Source organism: Tenebrio molitor, chromosome 9, assembly GCF_963966145.1.
Source record: "Tenebrio molitor chromosome 9, icTenMoli1.1, whole genome shotgun sequence".
Lineage (NCBI taxonomy): Eukaryota > Metazoa > Arthropoda > Insecta > Coleoptera > Tenebrionidae > Tenebrio > Tenebrio molitor.
In genome coordinates, this window is record NC_091054.1 from 8,888,058 (window position 1) to 8,904,090 (window position 16,033).

Genomic DNA, 16,033 nt, shown 5'->3' on the forward strand with positions numbered 1-16,033 from the left:
ACGTCGTAGCTTGCATCTTATGAACTGTCACTTGTCAAACATAACCTCAAATTTGTGGATTAAGTTCTTCGTGGCACTTTGCCACGCACGGTTCGTAGTTTTCAACGCCTACTAAGACGTAAAAATCAAATTTTAGATATTTGTGTTGTTATTAACAAGAAATCTTTTTTGTTGTGATTTTGTTCCGCAATCATGATTCAACAGTAAAACACTTCCAGAAACGAATTTGCAGCCTTGACTGGCAAATTAGCCATTTAAATCTCACTCTGACCAATTATGTGGAAAACAGTTACACGCCACTGAAACGACCCAATGCCATCCTTTTATCCTTTATGGCAAGCACTTAATTCTCCGAGTGCCCATTTCTTTAATTATCATCTTTCCTGAACAATCGAGTTTCACCACAGCTTCAAGGCAAACCGATTAATCCCCGTCGTAACTGTACGAACAAAATGCAAACAATTTCGAAACGGTTTTGCCAGACAAAATGCAATTCATTCAAATCCGTCACAATTAAACCGCAACGGATGATATAACACAAATTGCACGTAAATATAAAAAAATTAGGTAATGACGGGTTGACATTACTTAAGTCAAGAAAAGCGGAACATCGAAGAAGGCGACGACACGCTTTTCCCTTTAAACCGGCTTAAGTACGAGTTGCGCAACGACTTTGTTGTCGCCTTGCACAATTATCTCGGTTAAAATTGCATCGTGCGGGTCGACCTTAACCATCACGACTTTCGCTCCATTTTTTTTCCCTACCAGGACAATAAAGCGACAAAACACATCTACCCATGGCTCCCTTTTCCGCTTCGAAAAAAAAACCTAAAAAACTGAGCGATGCGCGCTTTACCTTCACTTTCCGCTAATGAAAAGCGATAAATTACGCGATCCCATCAACGTGCCCAAACAAAACAAAGTGAACGTTTCCATTTCGCGACCTAATGCCATCACGAGCCAACGTTTGCTAACTGCTCTCGTAATGGCTGACCGAAATTGCCGCAACCATTTCGGTGCATCTCGTTCGTGACGTAATAATGGGACGATTAAAATTCTGAAGAGGCACGTCGACGATCGATCGAACGGTGAAAGCGACGGCGGCGTCGGTCTCCATGACGACCGGTGGCGGAAAACCCGCCGAGTCGATAGCTTTTCGAAACGCCCGCCATTTTCGCGGACGCTGTCGCGACAAAAAGCTGGGAAATTCAACTGCAAACACAGATAAGAGAAGTCGCCTGCCGTTGATCATGTCACGAACGACGAACGCCACTTGAGCAACGCGATGCCGACCGGTTGACAAATCGTAAGTAACTTTTTCATTATTCGAACGATTTCCCATCGAGAGCGGCCGTGAAAAACAAAAGATTTGATAACTTACGTCGTTGCTCGAATCGTCCAACCCTACTTGTCAAAACAACAACAGAGTGGCAGAAACAAAAGTGAATCGTGAGTGTTTTCTTGTGCGGGGGTGACAGAATTTAATTGTATCATTGTGACGGGCAATAAAGTTTTGTGACAGATCGCGCGATGACTTTGCTTAAGCTGCGCCCCACGTTTTCCACGGCCGCTGTTGATCATAGTTTTTGAATCGTACGAATCGCAAGGGGAGAGGATTTTGGACCACCTGTATCATTCTTTGTACACCAAGGGAACAAGTTAATCCGGGCCCAAAACGAGACTTAATTTGACTTAAGTCGAATCAGATTCGGATTTGGTTCTTACCTTTTATGACAACACTGTCATTGACAGATCGTTTATTTTTTCAACCTGATTGTGTTACTTATCTTATCCGCGCTGTGTTTGGATTACGGGTGAAGTGTGACAGTTCCCCAAAAAATTGTTTCGTACCACGTGTACCCCCCGAAGGGAAGGTGTCGGCCGGTCGAAAAGTGTATCAAGGTCGCGGAAATCGGGGGATCACAGAAAGGCCCACGGACCCTCAGCAATTCGAAAAAGTGGTCAAGGTTGGCAATACTGTTGGTTGCACATTAATTAGCTCGACTGTTACAACACATACTAGCTCGCACACACATAAACCAGTTACGAAGTAAAAGTTTTATTTATTGTTAATATTAAGTAGTATCTGTTAAACGGTTCGACCGACGGCACAGTAATTATGTCAAAGGTTGTGATAAGAGACAGTGCAAGCCGAAAGTGAACATGAGCGAAGAGAGTAGAAGTGCGAAACAGTGAACAGGAAAAAAAAAGACAGTCGAAGAATGAGATTCGGTCTGTGAAAATGTTTCGACTCTGTGATAATCTGTGATGGTATTGTATTCCTAAAAAAATGTTACTTGGGTCGCACTTTTGGACTAGGTGAGCAATTTTAGAAAGTGCATTTAGTTAGACAAAAACACTGCAAGTATCGAAACATTTACTTTCGATTGGTAACAATCGAGCCACGTCTAAATTTAAATAAACTAAAGCCTAAAACAAATATTTCCTTGAACATCTCGACGAAAACAAAATCTTAATCCCTTTATCAAACTGTTGAACTACACTCGAAACTGAGATTACAAATTTATTACCTTGGGTAATTTGATTTAATAATTTGCGTTGAATAATAATCCAGGACGTTTTTATTGAATTTTCAATTGTAGAATGTGTCGCAAAAATTTCTTTCACTATCAAACTACACTCGAAACTGAAATAACATTATCACATGAACTAATTTTAAATGTTACATGCGATGAATAATCAGAAATAATCTTTTGGGGTATCTCGATGTGTACGTGATAAACACGATTGCTTTTAATTAAAGAGTTGAACCGAGGTGAGCTTGGGCGTGTTGTATAACTGGAAAGTGTAATATTTTAAGTGATATTGGAATTTTTCACGTATTTAAATTAAGGTGAGCGTTCAAAAAATTTTCAAATAAATAATTTGTCTTGATTGATTGATTGAAATAAAATGAAGAAAAAAATAAAAAAGTTAATTATGTAGAATAAATTGTCAAAGGATGAGAAAAAATGTTACTGATCATTTTGTTCACTATACCCTGTACAGGTGTCCCAAAATCGGTGCACACGAGTTCCTGTCAGCATAATATTTTATACCTGGGCTTGGACATAGGCCCTTTAATCCTGCACACGAATTCCCGTCAATGTAAAAATGCACCCAAAATTCTAGACTCGAATTCCCGTCAGAAAAAAATATCTGTTATTGAAAGCACTGTTACGAAAGTAAGATTCAATGATGAATCTTCTATGTTCTGAAGTAAAAACCATTTTTGCGTTAAAATTTGGTTAATAGTGACAGTTGTTTGACGTTTATTAGCTGACTTAGCAAAGATACGAAATGATCTGATACTGTCTAAGTCACAACCGCCCCTTATCTAAGTATATAATTGTTGATCACACGGTATTTGTAACTTTTTAAAATTTTAAACTTTTTTTTTGGTCCACGTAATGGTAAACAACAATGGTAAAGTAACGCTTAAGGTATAAGATTATATGGCCCTTTAAAAGTATTTGGCCGGAGATAAACGTTCCTTTTGTCGCAATTGCAGTAGGCGGTCAGCCCAGCCATAAATCATGCTTCAAGCAATTCTCTGTTGTGAATTCCAGAGCCGGCCTCAAAACAAATGCGTACCATCGAAATTATATTTATTCATTAAATATACAATACTATTACAAATCATCTTTACCGTTTTCAAGACACAAAGTACTAAAGGGAATTTCGTTACAATAACAAAATTTACAATAAACAGCAAAAACATGTTCTATCACAAATTTTTAATCCCTGCCCTGAACGAAAGAAAAGGGATGCAGCTGCACGAGCCAAGACAACCATCTTAACGCCAATATTGGTTTTCATTATTGGGATAATTTTAGTGCTGCCATATAATCTTATACCTTAAGCGTTACTTTACCTGTCAACGGCTATAGTCCATTCATTTTAAATCTTGGGTAAAGTTGTAAACTCAAAACGCCGTAAATTACGAAAGCGGCAAGTTTTCATTGTGTGGGTACTGTAAAGTAGTAATCCCTCTGTTCACATAAAATTGGTACCACGTCGTACTTTCACCATCTTATCGACGAGCAAAAGAAAGAGACCTTAAAGTATCCGCAAATAAAAAAAAATTAAAACACATTTTGCGATCAGTGACCAAAAAAATGTTAAGAGATTGTTGATTTTGTATTGGGAAATTTTGTATTTGAGAAATAAGATTACTAAATAAAGAAATAAGAGTAATTAATAAAGTATCCATTACATGTATACTTTAAAGTAAATTAATAAATAAAATAATAAAATACTTACATAAACAAATAGAAAATTAATCGTCATCTGAATCAAATTCATTAGATGATTCACCAGTATTGGCAACAAATATTACATATTGAGTAAAATTAAGGCACTGAATTCACTTTACACAACACAAGTTATTTCTTGAACGGTACAACTAAGACTGTAATTGTTTAGTGGCTTAGGGCCGGCCGGTCCTGTATTTTTAAAATTCGGGAAAACCCCATTATTATGTACTTACTGTCTACGCTTGGGATGTCTTATTATTACCTGCACCAGTCGTATAGATAAGGTAAGCAGAACATATTTATAGTACCTAAAAACAGATGTTTTACCGACGAATGCAAATGTATGTTAAATAATGAGCCACCCAGAACACTCGATATTTGTCTCAAGAAAATCCGCGGATACATTTAACTACAACAACGCAATGCCCTCAGAAATTTAATGTTTGGGATGGTATTTTTAATAATCAAATTATTGGGCGATTTTAGTAGTAAATTTAAACACAAACATATTTCGACATTTTGATAAATGTGAATAAAAATGTTTCTAATAACTTGACCATTTGACAAATGTTAAATTTAATCAATTTCTTAATGAAGTAGGTACCTGAAATCACGCAAAAACTATTTTTCATGTTAAATTCCTATGGTCAGGTTTGGTAGTTGACACTCGGTATTGAACACAGTTTTAGATTCACTGAGTTTCGGACAAGTGTCAAAGCAGGCAAGTTTTATTACTAAACCCAAGATTTAAAATGAATGGACTATAGAGGGGTAGGTAAGTAAGGGATTCAAGCGCTCTTTTATCCTTGACGGGAACTCGAGTTATGGATTATATCAGTTGATAATTACCTGACCGGAATTCTTGCATTACTTTATGTCAACAAATAAGTCAGACGGGAATTCGAGTGCGCCCCCCAAAATTAAGGTATAATAAATACAGGGTGTTTGAAAATTGCTAGTACAAAAAAATACCGGTAATTGGTGATGGTGAGTTAAGGTCATAGGCAAAATTTTTTTAAAATAAAAGTCCTCTAGTTTTCGAGATAAAAATTACTAAAAATTGGGTTAAAATTGTTAGTACCATTGTTAGTTGCCAAAATCTTGCAAAAAAATATTTATTTTTCATATTGTTGTATAGTCCTTCATTATCACGCTTGGTTACCAAGGTTTAAAAAATACTGCCCCGCCTGAGGCGTAAAATATGCTGGGATAGGGTTACTTTATCCCTTTTGTTTAAAAAAAATTAAAATTTGTTTTTTTTGGATTTCTTAGGGCTTCTAGATGCCACAGTTTTTTTTTGTACTAGCAATTTTCAAACACCCTGTATATGTACATATGTAATTGTAAGTATATCGGGTGAGTCAAAAAGAACGGACAGGCGTTTTAGTAGCAAAGCATAACATAGACCCCGATTTTGTATCAAAAACTGTTCAGCAACTTTCAGTTAAAGAAAAACTCTCAGAAAGTGAAAATGAAAATGGCAGCAACGCAATACGTAACTAAAAATACCGTATGTATAAAAAAAAAAGTATTTTTATCTTCCTAAGGAATTTTGGCTTAAGTCATAAATAAACCGAACAAAGACCCTACTTAAAGAAATTTATTGTGATATTGTACCTGTCAATCACTAGCCGGCCTCGGAGAAAAAAATTACCTGGGGTAGTACTAAAAATATTTGTCCGAGACCCTCTAGTGATTGACAGGCACAATATGACAATAAATTTCTTTAAGTAGGGTCTTTGTTCGGTTTATTTAGGGTTTAAGTCAGAATTCCTTAGGAAGTTACAAGCACTATAGTACTCAAAATATTTGTCGGAGACCCTCTAGTGATTGACAGGCACAATATGACAATACATTTCTTTAAGTAGGGTCTTTGTTCGGTTTATTTAGGGTTTAAGTCAGAATTCCTTAGGAAGTTACTGTAGTTTCAATTTGGTTGTAGATCGTAAAATTTTATTGGATATTATGAGAGATTAACGGGCACAATGGTTGGGTTTGAAAAGGTTGGGAAGCGGCGCGTGCCGTTTTCCGTACAATGCAAATATACCAAATGTACAATACAACCCTGCTTAAAATATTACCTGCTAGTGGTAAACTATGATTTATACGCCCCGCAAGATCTTTAACTTAAAGTACCATAAAATTTTACGACCTACAACCAAATTGAAACTACAATACAAGCACTATAGTTGCCAGGGTTAAATTTTTTTTCGGCTTCCGTCTAGAAAAACTGATTTTCCATTCGTCTAAATCGTCTGGAATAGTAGTTTATTTAACGAGTTCATGTGTAAATTGGACTTTTTTTGGCATGAGTGGGCCTGTTTAAAACGCGAGTGCAACGAGTGCCAAAAAGAGCCCAATTTACACACGAACGAGTTAAATACAACGTTTTTTTGTTCGACGAGCCCCGTAAAGGCTCCAAATCGCTTAAAATCTTTAAAATTAGCTTGACGTTTCGTTTGAACAAGTTGTGACATTTATCAAAATCCGTTCACACAGAAGAAAATTCTCAAATTCTGACAGTGTCGAACAAAAAAATAACATTTCCCTGCCTAGGCAAGAAAATCAAAACGGCAATTTTTAATCAAAGATTTTAGGTTGGCAGCACAAAATGTAAATGTCAAGTGAAATTTTTGTACAATTTTTAAAGTGTGAAATATTAATGTCGGACAAATTTGTACCCTTGGCCGAGGGGGGGGGGGGGGGATATCAAGCGACGGGTTAGGAATAACAGAAAGGACGACGGTTTTGAATATTTGAGGAATTGGTTAACTTTTGTTTTGTTGGATCCTTTGTTTCCAATGGAAAAAAAAATCAATTCCCTATCCGGGAATATTTTAACTGTTCTCTTCATATAAAACTGGTACCACGTCGTACTTTAACCATCTTATCGATGAACAAAAGAAAGAGACGTTAAAATATCCACAAGTAAAAAAAAATTAAAACACATTTTGTGAACAGTGACCAAAAAAATGTAAAGAGATTGTTGATTTTAAGTACTTACATAATGTATTTGACAAATAAGATTGCTAAATAAAGAAATAAGAGTAATTAGTAAAGTATCCATTGCATGTATATTTTACAGTAAGTAATAAATAAATAATAAAATACGTAAACTAATAAAAAAACAATCGTCATCTGAATCAAATTCACTAGATGATTCACCAGTATTGGGAACAAATAAAGAGCGATCAAATTAATTTGTAATTGAGTCATCCATGGATTTGAGTCCGTATGTCTTTTCGATTGATATGCCCAGATCTAACCTGTGTTTTTTGTTCAAGAATCGACATACGATTTCGGATTCATGGATAACTCGATTACAAATTAATTTGATAGCTCGATATTAATGGTTCCATTTGGTTTTCTAAGTTAATCTCCATCCCACTATTCTTTAATTTTGGACCCGAATATATTGTCCACAGTTTTAGATTCACTGAGTGTCAAAGCAGGCAAGTTTTATTACAAAACCCAACACTTCAAATGAATGCTCTATAGCTTGTTAATTCACCAGCAACCCTGATCCAAAGACTTTTTGATTATACGATATTTTCTCTCAGTTGTTGGTCAAAACACTTATATAATAATATTTACACTGATATGCCTTCCGTTTGGAAAACGCCTTGTGTATGTCTGTGCAGCTAAATGTCGCGTTATTTTCTGCGGCACCAAGAGTAACTGTCAAAATTTCAGTGACATTTATTTTATAAAGGTGTTTTTTTCGTTGCTATATGTTGGCAATGTTGCCGCGTTTGAAAACTACTCCCCCACACCAAATTTCATCATATTAAACACTGACGAAGAAACGGATTTCAAACGTATTCGTGAAAGGAATTTTTTGGATATCTGTTGAGGGCACCTTTGAAAGTTGACACATACAATTATTATGTTCCCACATCAATAACAGGATCATTTAGTTTTATAGGTAATTTAATTGTAACTTTCTAAAGCTCTTGCGCATTAACGAAAGGTCAAACGCAAAAAAAAATTTTTTCATGTTCCATGATTACCCTAAATTGTGTATCTTCTTTGGTGTCCGTCCTTTTTGACACACCTGATATAACTACGGTTATACATTTTTTTGTTTCAGCAACTGTCAACTGACGAAATCGTCGACAAATTTCGTCGTGACAGTTTTTCTCCACTTTCAGCATTCGCTGAAAACAGAAAATTATCCGACAAAAAAAAATCTCTTGTGTAATTACATACTGCATAATTACAGTCGAAAATTGGCAGTACCTATGCAGTAAAAATCCAGTGGAAAGTTGCATTTGATACGGTTGTCATAACAACGACAAAAATTTCCAATGTGCACGTGAATTATAATTGAAATTTTTTAATAAACAATTGTCAAAACGTTGTCATGTTGGTATGAGCCAAACAGTGATTTTCATGATGATACAATTAGTCACACTGAGTGTCAACATTTTTTTAACGTAGCTGAGCCTGCGCCCTGACGAGTGAGAGTTTATTTCAAATTCGAAAAAGATTTCTGCTGATTTCTCATTAAATTTGTTTTGAAAATGAATTCGCGGAAGAAAGGTCGGGAAGTGAAGTGAACATAACCTTAACTATGACTTGGTGTCAAATTGTTATACAGCTGGTCCATATGCGCACATTTTAGGGTGGTATAGAGTGTTTTTTTTTACTTGATTTTGACATTGACAATAATTGTTTATTAAACAAATTTCACTATAGTTTCTGTAAATGTTTTCTTGCTTCACAGTCGTTGTTGTTCTTGGGAATAATGTAATGTAACGTCTCCTACTCGTGCTTGTCTCCACGACAACAAAAACGCTCACGAGCAAATAATTCATCGAGATTCTGACTGAAGATACATAGTTTAAAAAATTTTACGTTTACGCGACGATGTTTCGTAATAAACTTTTATTTTTCAACACTTGTTTTACCAAATGCTGACAAACAATTAAAAAAATATTGAATTAAAAATAGTTATATCATTTGGAGTGTACCTAATGAAATGAATAATGATACATTATAAAATAATAAATCAATTTGAAACAAACGAAAAATTAGCAGAGTTCATTTTTACAGTTCCCGTATCCCTGAAAATATGCAAGCACACCATCACCCAATTTTTTTAGTCAAGTGTAACAACTTGCCGTGATAGGGACAAATCAGTTTCTGCGTTGACTTTTTACTTTTATGGTGTCGTAAAATATGACAAGTTCTGTGGGCGTTGTTATTGATGTTCTTGGTTTAGTAAGAGTTGATTTTTAAACGACACGATTTGTCCTTTTTTTCAGGTAATGTAACGATGGCAATAGTCACAACCAATCGAAAATGGTTCATAATACTAACGACGGCAGCAATAACCACGTTCTTGGTCATGACCATCAACTCCAACCGCTACGAACGGGTAGTGTACGAGAAACATTCGATAATCCTCGTGGAAAAAGAATTGCCACCGAGAACTGTCGACAAAAACTGGCGAGGACTCGACAAAAAACAAGTTGTTACACTTGAAAATAACCAGAACCTCCTATGTAACAAACTGTTTTTCAGATCGATAAACTATCAGTATTAGGAAGGATACTGTATCTGGGCGAAGAACCACCGCTGCCGCGAACCGAAAAAACATTCCAGATTCTGATGTGGAAGTACGGCAAAACCATAGAGAATCGACATCTGAAACACTTCGGATCCGACAGGTGGACTTTTCAGTAAAATGCGAAACCAACAAACAAAAATATCTTTGTAGAATCGATCCTTTCGAGCACTGTTCGGTGAAAAACTGCGAGATAACCTACGACGACAAGGCGCTCGAAAGCGCTGACATCGTCATCTTCCACTTGCACCGTATGGTAAACGGGGAACTACCCAAAACCAATCGATCCAGCTCCCAAATCTGGGCCTTCCTGACGGACGAGAGCCCCTTCCAGACCTTCCTGGGCAAGAACAGCCTGATCAACTACAACGGAGTCTTCAACTGGTCGATGACGTACAGGTATGCCACCGCGTCTACCTCAAACTATACAAACGTCATCGAGTACACCACACTCTGTACTGTTGCAGGATGGACTCCGACATTCCTGTCCCTTACGGCCGCACGGTCTTGAGGACAACGCCTCCGACACAAAACCTCACCCTGACGAAAAAACGCGACGTTCTGGTCGCCATCATGGGGTCGAACTGCGGCGGCCGCAACCACCGCTGGAACTACGTGAGGGAGTTGCAAAAACACATCGCGGTCGACACCTATGGGGGCTGCGGCAAGCTGAAAACGTACGTCGCCGACGGGGGGTTGATGCTGGATTAAAGCTTGTTTGCAGGTGTCCAGGCCACTTCAAATCGAACTGTCGAGACATCGACGACTACATGTTTTACCTGTCTTTCGAAAACTCCAATTGTGACGGGTACGTGACCGAGAAGGTGTGGTGGAATGCTTACGGGAAGAACTCCATCCCGATAGTGATGGGTGCGAGTCAAGAGAACTACAGGAAGCTTCTGCCCCCGCGGTCCTACTTGAACATCGACGACTACGCCCACCCCAAAGACTTGGCCACGTACATCAGATATCTGAACAGTACGGGGAAATATCGCGAGTATTACGCGTGGAAGCGCGACTTCGAAGTGTTGAACGAGCACGGCTACTTCCGGAGCAAGTCGTATCATTACTGCAGGGTGTGCGAGGCGCTAAATTACAATGATAAGAAAACGAAAGTGTACCAAGATTTACGGAACTTTTGGAATGTGAGCAAAGACTGTCATCCGGCGTGGGACGCTTAGTTAGAAGTGTATACGAATTTGTACATTATTTATTGCAAAAATAAATCCAAAGAGTTAGGTTATGTTTCTTGATGAGATGATTTTTTCGAACGAATCAATGCTTACCCTGATCGCAAAGTACTGACTTTGACTAAAGTCGAACTGAAAACAAATTCGGATTTGGTTCATCCCTTTTATGACAAGACTAATATTGACAGATCGTTTATTTTTCAACCTGATTGTATCATTGTTGTGCTGAGGATAAAGTATGACACTTCCCAAAAAAAAAAAATTGAAACGTTTACTTTCAATTGGTAACAATAACACCACGTCGAGATTTAAACAAACTAACGCCTAAAAGAAATATTTCCTTGAACGTCTCGAGGAAAACAAAATCTTTATCATTTGGCGCACCTTCAACGTCAAACTATTAAACAACACTCGAAACTGAGATTACAAATTTATCATTATCAAGTAATGTTAAATAGCACCGACAGCGAATAATCTGAAATAATCTTTTCGGGTATTTCGATGTGTGTACGTGATAAACATGATTGAATTTAATAATTAAATAGTGAACCCAGGTGAGCTTAGGTGTGTTGTCTAACCGGAAAGTGTAAGTGATATTGGAGTTTCCACGTAATTAACGTGAGTCTCAAAAAATACGCAACGAAAGTGACATTTCAAACAAATACTTTGTCTCGATTTGAGAAAGTTGATTGAAATAAAATTAAGGAAAAACAAAAAAGTTTATGTAGAATAAATGTGTCAGAAGGTGAGAAAAAATTTTTAGTGGTTATTTTCTTCCTCTATACATGCCGGGTGATCAAAAAGGACTGTTTAAGTTGGCAATACAATTAAGAACATTTTGTTATTCGGCTGTTTGCAATATGTAACTGCAACCGGATACGTCTTTTGGCAGATATTTGACGTGAAATCAACAACGACAAAATTGTAGGTTATGTATGTATAAAAATCAACGGTACAAAAAACAACTTGAAATACAGAACCAGTAATTGGATTATAAATCCCACTTCGAAAATAAGCGATTCCAATAAAAATGTTGTGTTGCAACGTGGAAACCATATTAAATAAATTAATTTGAAATGTCCAGCGTTTTACTTTGAATTTGAATGTCAAATATCACACAAAGGCTGTGAAGTCGTCAACAACCGGAAGTTAGTCCAGTCATACTATTTAAAAGTAAAAATCAGTACTGTCAACTCAACTCAAACAGTCCTTTTTGATCACGCTGTTTAATAAGTTTGTCACTTTGACATCCATTTATACTCGCTTGCGTCTTTGATAAATAGATCCGTTGACTGCAGAAACATTATGTATTTGTTTCAAAGAATATTGAAATAAATATTCTACAATAAAAGATTTATTTTATGTTTTTTAATCTAGATTTATAAGATTATCTCATCGAATTTCATTCAATATTTTTTTCTCCAGATAATTTTTTTGTTTTAGCAACTGTCAACTGATAAAATCGCTCCACCTTCGGTCTCACGATTTCGTAATGACTGTTTTTCTCAGCTTTCAGCATTCACTGAAAACAGAAAATCATCCGACAAAAAAAGCTCTTGTGTAAACATACAACGGAAAGCTTACATTTGATATGGTTGTCATGGCAACTACAAAAACTTCCCGAATTTTTTTCACAACTTCAAAAAGTATAGGCGGATTTTTGTTTTCGCATACGCTATTGGCAAAAACTTTTTTTAAATTTATTGTTAACCAAATTCAAATCTAGAAACTTTATTTCAGTTGGTAACACACATTGCACGGAATGTCAAATGTCAATGTGAGTTTGAGGTTACAGTTTCAGATGAGATACAGAAAATCGGCACATCATTTTTCAAAATGACGATATTGTTTTTTGTATTTATTATGTGATTCTACCGGCAGCAAATTCACTGTGGTATTCTCTGCTATTTACCGTATTTCTAGCGGAGTACAAAACATTTCTGAATACATAATTCATCTTTAATTGGAATTTCACTTCCGATAAATGACACTTGTGTCCACTTTATTCAAATTTAAAATTTTACTTGAAATGTCAACTTTGAAATAAAAGTGTGAAACGTGTCATCAATTGTCACAAAATTTCCTTAATTACCAAAATTGGTTTATTTGTAAAAAAACATGTATTTAATATGCAAATCAGAAAAAATAGCATAAAAAACACGTTTTATAAAATTTAAGATGTACAAAATTGGGTCATATGCATAAACCATTAGCAAATGCTTTTACTTGTATTAGTAAGAGATAGAAATACATGGACTCTATTAGATAGAAAAAGACAAATATATAGTATATGCAAATGCTTATTCTTATGCATACTACCCATTGTCTTCGCTCATTTTTAATTTGTTAATAACAACTGCAATTGTTAATTTTCACTTTTAAAATTGCTTAAAAGGTGAAAAGTAGAAAAAATAGTGTATGATATTTCGTTTATAAGGCAGTTTATAGCATTTGCTCCTTCATGCACTCCTCGCAAACTCGTCGTGCCCTAAACCCGTGCGTGTTACAAAATGCTTCTTATACATACTATTTTATCATTGTTATCACGAAAACTCGAGCATTACAAGTGTGTCGTTTAAAATGAGTACAAGACTTCAAGACTTCTCGGGTAATCAGTTGGTATAGACATGATAATTTCTCATAGAATATCCCACGTGCATGTGAATTAGTTTCCGTAAATGTTTTCTTGCTTCTCAGTCGTGCTTTTCTCGTTCTTCGGAGATAATGTAGTCGTCCGCGACTCGTGTTTATCTCCACAACAACAAAAGCGTTCACGAGCTCGGAAACATTTTCGCTAATAAATTCATCGAGATTTTGACTGAAGATAATTTAATTTTTATTTTAATATTTCTTACGTTACGCCGATGTAACAAACTTCCCTTTTCCAATTCCTGTTTTGTCAAATACATAAGTACTATATATGTATGTAACCAAGTTTTAACGGACAATTAATTCAAAAAATACTGAATTAAAAGAAAATGATAAATCCTTTCGAAACAAACGAAAAATTAGCAAAGTTCATTTTTATAACAGTCCTTAGTTCCTAACAATATCCAAGCACACCACAATCAATTTTTTTAGCAGCATGTCAAGTAACTTTTTACCTTTATGGTGGCGTAAAATATGACAATTTCAGTTGGCGTTGTTATTGATATTCTTGGTTTAATAAAGAGCTGATTTTTAAACGACACAATTTGTCCTTTTTTCAGATAATGTAACGATGGCAATAGTTACCACCCGTCGAAAATGGTTCATAATACTAACGGCGGCAGCAATAATCACGTTTTTGGTCATGACCATCAACTCTGACAGCTACGAACGAGTAGTGTACGAGAAACAATCGATGGTCCTCGTGAAAAATAAATTGCCACCGAGAACTGTCGACAAAAACTGGCGAAGACTCGACAAAAATGAAGTTGTTACTATTGAAAATAACTAGAACCTCCCGTACAAGAAATTATTTTTCAGATCGATAAACTATCAGTATTAGGAAGGATACTGTATCTCGACGAAGAACCACCGCTACCGCGAACCGAAAAAACATTTCAGATTCTGATGTGGAAGTACGGCAAAACCATAGAGAATCGACATCTGAAACACTTCGGACCCGTCAGGTGGACCTTCTTCCAGCAAAATACGAAACCAAAAAACAAATATCTCTTTGTAGAATCGATCCTTTCGAACACTGTTCGGTGAAAAACTGCGAGATAACCTACGACGACAAGGCGCTCGAAAGCGCTGACATCGTCATCTTCCACTTGCACCGCATGAAAAACGGGGAACTACCCGAAACCAATCGGTCCAGCTCTCAAATCTGGGCCTTTCTGACGGACGAAAGCCCTTTCCACACCTTCATGGGCAAGAACAAGCTGATCAACTACAACGGAGTCTTCAACTGGTCGATGACGTACAGGTATGTCACTACTTTTACCTGACACTGTACAAACGTCATCGAATACGCCACATGCTGTACTGTTGCAGGATGGACTCCGACATTCCTGTCCCTTACGGCCGCACGGTCTTAAGGACAACGCCTCCGGCACAAAATCTCATCCTGGAGAAAAAACGCGACGTTCTGATCGCCATCATGGGGTCGAACTGTGGCGGCAGCAACCACCGCTGGAAGTACGTGAAGGAGTTGCAAAAACACATCGCGGTCGACACTTATGGGGGCTGCGGCACGCTGAAAACGTACGTCGCCGACGGGGGGTTGATGCTGGATTAAAGGTTGTTTGCAGGTGTCCGGGCCACTTCAAGGCGAATTGTCGAGACATCGACGACTACATGTTTTACCTGTCTTTCGAAAACTCCAATTGTGACGGTTACGCGACCGAGAAGGTGTGGTGGAACGCTTACGAGAAGAACTCCATCCCGATAGTGATGGGTGCGAGTCAAGAGAACTACAGGAAGCTTCTGCCCCCGCGTTCCTACTTGAACATCGACGACTACGCCCACCCCAAAGACTTGGCCACGTACATCAGATATCTGAACAGTACGGGGAAATATAGCGACTATTACGCGTGGAAGCTCGACTTCGAAGTGTTGAACGAACACGGCTACTTCCAGAGCAAGTCGTATCATTACTGCAGGGTGTGTGAGGCGCTTAATTACAATGATAAGAGAAGGAAAGTGTACCAAGATTTAGGCAAATTTTGGAATGCGAGCAAAGACTGTCATCCGGCGTGGGACGCTTAGTTAGAAGTGTATACGAATTTGTACATTGTTTATTGCAAAAATAAATCCAAAGAATTAGGTTATGTTTCTTGATGAAACGATTTTTTTCAAACGAGGCAATGCTCACCCTGATCGTAAAGTAGTGGTCCACTTCAACGGCCACAAAACACCGCAAGAACGCACTTGCACTATTTATCTGTGAAACATGATTTTATACTCGCAAAAATTTGCCACTTACTTATCAAACCAACACTCACTTTGTCAAAAGCGTTAGGAACTTTTAGTCGGTGAACGGTGATAATGTTATGTTGATCACTCTGGATTTAAATTTTTTATTAAACATA

The 16,033-nt window shown here is 37.1% G+C and overlaps 3 protein-coding genes across 11 annotated transcripts in view; 2 read left to right on the forward strand and 1 right to left on the reverse strand.

The window, feature by feature from the left end:
- LOC138138245 (alpha-(1,3)-fucosyltransferase 7-like) overlaps positions 1-11,078 on the forward strand; it is an 18,095-nt gene extending 7,017 nt beyond the window's left edge. For 3 of the 6 annotated variants that reach the window (XM_069058066.1, XM_069058061.1, XM_069058064.1), the window contains exons 2-6: positions 9,524-9,729; positions 9,783-9,928; positions 9,979-10,224; positions 10,293-10,502; positions 10,550-11,078. In XM_069058066.1, coding sequence (XP_068914167.1) covers positions 9,535-9,729; positions 9,783-9,928; positions 9,979-10,224; positions 10,293-10,502; positions 10,550-11,006 — 1,254 coding nt within the window. In that variant the 5' untranslated portion in view covers positions 9,524-9,534 and the 3' untranslated portion in view covers positions 11,007-11,078. Of the gene's footprint in view, positions 1-1,152; positions 1,307-1,984; positions 2,320-2,696; positions 2,855-9,523; positions 9,730-9,782; positions 9,929-9,978; positions 10,225-10,292; positions 10,503-10,549 lie in introns of those variants that run through there. The other 3 variants (XM_069058063.1, XM_069058062.1, XM_069058065.1) reach the window with 3 other exon arrangements.
- Positions 1-15,976, reverse strand: part of LOC138138251 (uncharacterized) — a 24,820-nt gene extending 8,844 nt beyond the window's left edge. The window contains exon 1 of one of the 2 annotated variants that reach the window (XM_069058076.1): positions 15,817-15,976. The gene's annotated coding sequence lies outside the window, so the exon portion shown is untranslated. The remainder of the gene's footprint in view (positions 1-15,816) is intronic. The other variant, XM_069058075.1, reaches the window with a different exon arrangement.
- On the forward strand, positions 11,219-15,787 carry LOC138138248 (alpha-(1,3)-fucosyltransferase 7-like). 3 transcript variants are annotated; one of them, XM_069058069.1, is made up of 6 exons: positions 11,219-11,760; positions 14,225-14,430; positions 14,484-14,629; positions 14,683-14,928; positions 14,997-15,206; positions 15,254-15,787. In XM_069058069.1, exons 2-6 carry the CDS (start codon positions 14,236-14,238, stop codon positions 15,708-15,710), a joined length of 1,254 nt encoding a protein of 417 aa, XP_068914170.1. In that variant the 5' UTR covers positions 11,219-11,760; positions 14,225-14,235; the 3' UTR covers positions 15,711-15,787. The 3 variants fall into 3 exon arrangements, with proteins under 3 accessions (XP_068914170.1, XP_068914171.1, XP_068914172.1); XM_069058070.1 differs by having other exon boundaries at positions 11,219-11,633; XM_069058071.1 differs by having other exon boundaries at positions 11,219-11,569.
- Positions 15,977-16,033: the final 57 nt, after the last annotated feature.